Below are 6,045 nucleotides of genomic sequence, written 5' to 3' on the forward strand. Positions count from 1 at the left end.
ATATATATATACACACACACACAGACACACATACATATATGTGTGTGTGTGTTATGATATGTTAATTGAAATTATCATTTTTTTACTTTTAGGTTCGTGGAATGGGCATGGACTCTCCTGAACTGTTGCTTTTAGTTGAAAATTGTCCAAAAGGAGCAGAGACCCTTGTTACAAGAGTAATCCATATCCTCACTGATAAAAGTAAGAATTTGATAAATATTTTAAAGTTGAATTTGTATTATTTCTGTTTGCTTCTTGGCTTTATGTTATGGATTCTTGTTTCAGTGTTAGATTTAACATTTCCTAAATTGTTCTTTGTTCACTATTCACAGAACTCTAATAAATTCTCACTAGACAACAAATTTGACCACCACAACTAATTTTTTCATCTAACAAGATCTTTTGACTGCTTTCAATATATCATCATCATCATCATCATCATCGTTTAACGTCCGCTTTCCATGCTAGCATGGGTTGGACGATTTGACTGAGGACTGGTGCAACCGGATGGCAACACCAGGCTCCAATCTAATTTGGCAGAGTTTCTACAGCTGGATGCCCTTTCTAACGCCAACCACTCAGAGAGTGTAGTGGGTGCTTTTACGTGTCACCCGCACGAAAACGGCCACGCTCGAAATGGTGTCTTTTATGTGCCACCCGCACAAGAGCCAGTCCAGGGGCACTGGCAATGATCTCACTTGGCTTGCTGGGTCTTCTCACGCACAGCACATTTCCAAAGGTCTCGGTCAGTAGTCATCGCCTCGGTGAGGCCCAATGTTCGAAGGTCTTGCCTCACCACCTCAGCCCAGGTATTCCTGGGCCTACCTCTTCCACGGGTTCCCTCAACTGTTAGGGAGTGGCACTTTTTCACGCAGCTATCCTCATTCATTCTCACCACATGTCCAAACCAGCGCAATCGTCTCTCTTGCACACCACTACTGACGCTTCTTATGTTCAGCTTTTCTCTCAAGATACTTACACTCTGACGGGTACAAAAATAATTTCCTTGATTTTGTTGTCTTTTAGGTGTTCCTTCTCCTGAGCTGGTTGAACGAGTCCGAGATCTTTATCATAAAAGAGTTCCAGATGTTCGTTTCTTAATACCTGTGCTCACTGGATTACGAAAGGTAAATTTATTTCCACTAATTAGCTTTATTCTTGTTACAAGATGACATGAGATTTGGTCCCATAATTATGATTATGTCATTGGGACACCACTAAAGACTTCTTTGCATAATGTGTTCTGGACAAGACAACCCTCTTCTTGAATGGTTTAACTAGGGCAGGATTTGTAAATGAAACAACTCCACCATAAGTAAAAACTAGCTTTTGAATTTTGTTGTCTAAAAGCATCCACACTTTCAGATGATCATATCAATAAAATTGCAAGTATAATGTACCTAGGTATATTATTAAGTGCTGTCTTTTTGGGAGAATTAGAATTTTATAGATATAAAATGAGGCCATGGAACCATGGGTGATAAAATTTGTTTCCAGCATTAATATTTAAATATAGACATTAGAATGGCAAATAAAAGGAAATGAATGCTTATTGCATTGTTATAAAATTCTATAAATGAATTTACTAAACAAGAGTTGTGAATTTATTTATACTAGTTTATATTTCATCTCACTTTTCCCTTTCATAGGACAGTTTTAAAAATCTTTGTTATAAACAAGAAGTAGGATTGGAAATTCTATTTCACATAATTATGAATAGAAAAGAATATAATCAAATAAACAGATTTCATTCTGATTTTTATGAAAACAAAAAATATTTATATTTGGATAAATGGCGCTAGACTATGGAATACATGGTCATTAGTTCAAGCCTCTCTACTAATCGTTATATTGTGTTCATAAACATAGTATATAATTCCCTTGCTTCATCCAGTAAACCCGAATAACGAAAACAACTCCCACTCCTACATAACAGTTGTTGTTAGTAGAAGAAAGAGCGTCTAACTGTAAATTTAAAGAAAATCACCTTGTTTATATAAGCATAGGAAAGGATGTAAAACTGGTGGGAAGGCCATTATTTGGCTGCAGATGAGGAATGACGAGGGGCATTACCAAAAATGTCATAATCAAAAACAAATTAACATTTTAACAGACCTTATAGCTTTATTTCTGCTAACTATCCTTCAATCAAATAAAGATCTCTTTATAAATGGTCTGACCTTTTAACTGTTTGACCAAAAGATAAACATTCTGGATGAATTTCAAATGACAAGTAGAGGGAGTTTTTTTTTTTTTGTATGTATCGTGCAAGGGTTCTAACTGCATGCCTTTGTCATTTTGTTTTTCTACAGTAACTGCTGTGAAGTACTACACTGCTTTTCTCTTAATTAGTTTACATGTGAAATATTGATCAGTTAACTGGCAGTACACGGCATTGATTTAATGTCTTTTAGTATTGATGTGAAAAATTCCTTCATTGTTCTACAAAATATTAATCCATACATACCATATTGGTTTTCTGGGTTTGTTAAATATTGACCATTGTGTCTGCAACCATACTTTATTCAAATTAATATTTGATTAAGCTTGATCAATTTACTTTCATATGTCTGGAATACAAATCACAATGGCTCTATGTTCCATTCAAAGACAGATTTTTGTTAACATTCTCAACGTTTATAAAATCAATTTTCTAAGTATTAAATTATTACTGTATCTTCCAGAAAGAGGTTTTGGCTGCTTTACCCAAACTGATTAGATTAAATCCAATTGTTGTAAAGGAAGTTTTTAACAGATTACTTGGCCATGGTAAGTTATTGATCTTTTAATTGTTATTCTTAACTGGAAACCAATTTATAGTTAATTTTTTTCTGATGATGTTAAAAATGATGATGATTACTCCATTCTAACAGTGTAATATTTTACTATCAACCCTTTTGATACCAAACTGCCTGTGTTTTAAAGTGACCTCATGTAAAACCTCTTCTCAAAATTTCATGTTAATTTATGTTTCAGACACCTACTGAATAATAAAAAAGTTATTTTACTAAATTCTTCATTATTTTCAAACCTAACCGAAACAAAGGTAGTGAATTTCAACAGAAATATGGTAACAAAAGGGTTGAAGAAATGAATACTGTGTTATCATTGAGTATCTTCATCACCGTATTGATAATCCTGCAAACAAGTACTAGGACTTATTACCAGGGTTTGCAACATTTCAGCAAAATTCACCAATTCATTATTCCATGCTCCGATATGAAAAGGCTTAACCCTTTCATTACTGTTTTTATTTTGAGATGCTCTATGTTTCTTTCAATTACTTTAAATATAACACAGAATTTAGTAAAACAACTTAGTTATCATTCAGCTAGTGCTAGGAACATAAATTGTGACTAAGGTTTGGTGGAAGATTTTAATTCAAAACTTATGAAAACAAGACATTTATACTCAGAGCCAGAGCAGGTTTCAGCCGGGTTGGTAACGAAAGGGTTAAATGAACCATCGACACACCTCTTCTTCCTAGACTAAGAAGCAGTTTAAATTCTGATCACTCTATTTCTAATTATTGAATCATTTTAAGGGTATGTTAAAATGGTAACGGTATGTATCTCCAATCATATATGTTTATATTTTATTGTAGCCAATGCTGATGCTTCTTACACCTCACCGTTGACTCCAGCTGAGCTTTTGATAGCTTTACATAACATTGATCCTACAAAATGCGATATGAAGACCATCATCAAAGGTATGCATTAAATTGATTTACTGCTTTTCATTTTGTTTTTAGTATTTAAGGTTTAGTAAGGCAGGAAGCTGGTAGAACCATTAGCACACCAGACTAAATGCTTAGGGGCATTTTGTCTGTCATAATGTTCTGAGGTTGACTTTGCCTTTCATCTTTTCAGGGTCGATAAAATATATACCAGTTGAGTACTGGGGGTCAATGTAATCAACTTACCCGTCCCTCAAAATTGCTGGCCTTGTGCCAAAATTTGAAACCAATATTTAGATTTTTAAATTTGCTAAAAAAGTGAATATTAGATTTTTAAATTTGCTAAATTGATCTTAAATACAGAATAAAATTAAGACTAAAAGAATTCATCTAATTTTTCAGTTTTTTTAAAAATTCGATTTCTTTCTTTACTGTCTGCTGCTAGTATCTCAATTCTCTCTTGAGCCAGTGTTACATAAAAAGCACTATTTGAGTGTGGCTGATGCCAGTGCTGCCTGACTGGCCCCCGTGCCAGTGGCATGTGACAAGCACCAATTGAACAGGCTTGATATCAGTGCTGCCTGACTGGCTCCTGTGCTGGTGGCATGTAAAAAGCACCATTCAAGCATGGTCAATGCCAGTGCCGCCTGACTGGCTCCTATGCCATCATCATCATCATCGTTTAACGTCCGCTTTCCATGCTAGCATGGGTTGGACGATTTGACTGAGGACTGGTGAAACCGGATGGCAACACCAGCCTCCAATCTGATTTGGCACAGTTTCTACAGCTGGATGCCCTTCCTAACGCCAACCACTCAGAGAGTGTAGTGGGTGCTTTTACGTGTCACCCGCACGAAAGATGCCAGTGGTATGGAAAAAGCACCATTCAAGTATGGTCGATGCCAGTATCGCCTGACATGCTGGTAGCATGTAAAAAGCACCCACTAACTCTTGGAGTGGTTTTAGGAAGGGCATCCTGCTGTAGAAACCTTGCCAGATCAGATTGGAGCCTGGTGCAACCTCCTGGTTTGCCAGTCCTCTGTCAAACAGCCCAGCCCATGCCAGCATGGATAGTGGACGTTAAACAATGATGATTATTTGTTACAATTCATATCAAATAACTGATCAACAGTGTTGTCATCTTTTACAAATAGACTGGAGAATATTTCTTCCAAAATGACAATCTTTTATGTTGTTGTTTTAATCGTTTATATTTTGTTTCTTGTAGCTACCAATTTATGTTTTAGTGAGAAAAATGTTTACACCCAGGAGGTTTTGGCTGTAGTAATGCAGCAGTTGATGGAATTGAACCCTCTTCCCACTCTTCTGATGAGAACAGTTCTGCAGTCTTTATCCATGTATCCACGTCTCATTGGATTTGTGATGAACATTTTACAAAGACTTATCACCAAACAGGTACCACTACACCGTTGATTATCATAACGTCTTGTCTTTTTCTATCTTGATACATTGTTTTTCATTCTGCACAAACTAGTGTTGTGTGGTTTACCTTTTAACTGTCTTTGTTTTTCAACTTAAGTTACACATTTATATCATAATGCATCATCATCATCATCATCATGCCCACTTTTCCATGCTTGCATGGGTCACATGGTATTCATTGAAGCAGTTTTTCTATGGCTGGATACTCTTCCTGTCACCAACTCTCATCTGTTTTCAGGCAAAATTATATTTCAGCATGACTGGACATCTTTTCATTGAAAATTGGCAACAAATGAAACTGCTTTTAGAATGATGACACTCTCTTATAACTGCCATGTGATGTCAAGACAAAGAAATACAAACACACATACACCCACATATATGATGGGCTTCTTTCAGCTTCTGTTTACCAAATCTACTTTAAAGACTTTGGTTGGCCCTGGACTATCATAGAAGGCACTCGCCCAAGCTGCCATGCACTGGAATTGAACCCCAAACTAAGAAGAAAACATCTTAACCACACAACCATGTCTGTACCTACTGTTAGGAAGTATTTTAGTTAAAAAAAATTTACTCAGTGACTTGAATGCATTTATTTGTTTTATTTACAGGTGTGGAAGCAAAAAAGAGTTTGGGAAGGTTTTATTCGATGTTGTCAAAGAACTAAGACACAATCATTTCAAGTACTTCTGCAACTTCCAGCACCACAACTTCGTAATGTCTTTGAAATTAGCCCAGACTTGCGTGAACCACTTTTCCACCATGTTCAGTCTTTTACTCCACATCAGGTAAGATTACAAACCAAAACATTAAATTCTTTTGACACAACTTAAAAATGACACCAAATGCATTGCTTCTTATCTTTTGTTGTCATTAATTATAGTGATATGAAATAATCACTCACAACCACTCACACACACACACAC

At 35.9% G+C, this 6,045-nt stretch overlaps 1 protein-coding gene across 1 annotated transcript in view; it reads left to right on the forward strand.

The window, feature by feature from the left end:
- LOC106875137 (symplekin) overlaps positions 1-6,045 on the forward strand; it is a 41,922-nt gene that overhangs the window by 32,682 nt on the left and 3,195 nt on the right. The window contains exons 25-30 of the mRNA XM_052968419.1: positions 93-201; positions 1,027-1,127; positions 2,685-2,769; positions 3,605-3,709; positions 4,905-5,092; positions 5,731-5,907. Coding sequence (XP_052824379.1) covers positions 93-201; positions 1,027-1,127; positions 2,685-2,769; positions 3,605-3,709; positions 4,905-5,092; positions 5,731-5,907 — 765 coding nt within the window. The remainder of the gene's footprint in view (positions 1-92; positions 202-1,026; positions 1,128-2,684; positions 2,770-3,604; positions 3,710-4,904; positions 5,093-5,730; positions 5,908-6,045) is intronic.

This window comes from Octopus bimaculoides, chromosome 6, assembly GCF_001194135.2.
Source record: "Octopus bimaculoides isolate UCB-OBI-ISO-001 chromosome 6, ASM119413v2, whole genome shotgun sequence".
Taxonomy (NCBI): domain Eukaryota; kingdom Metazoa; phylum Mollusca; class Cephalopoda; order Octopoda; family Octopodidae; genus Octopus; species Octopus bimaculoides.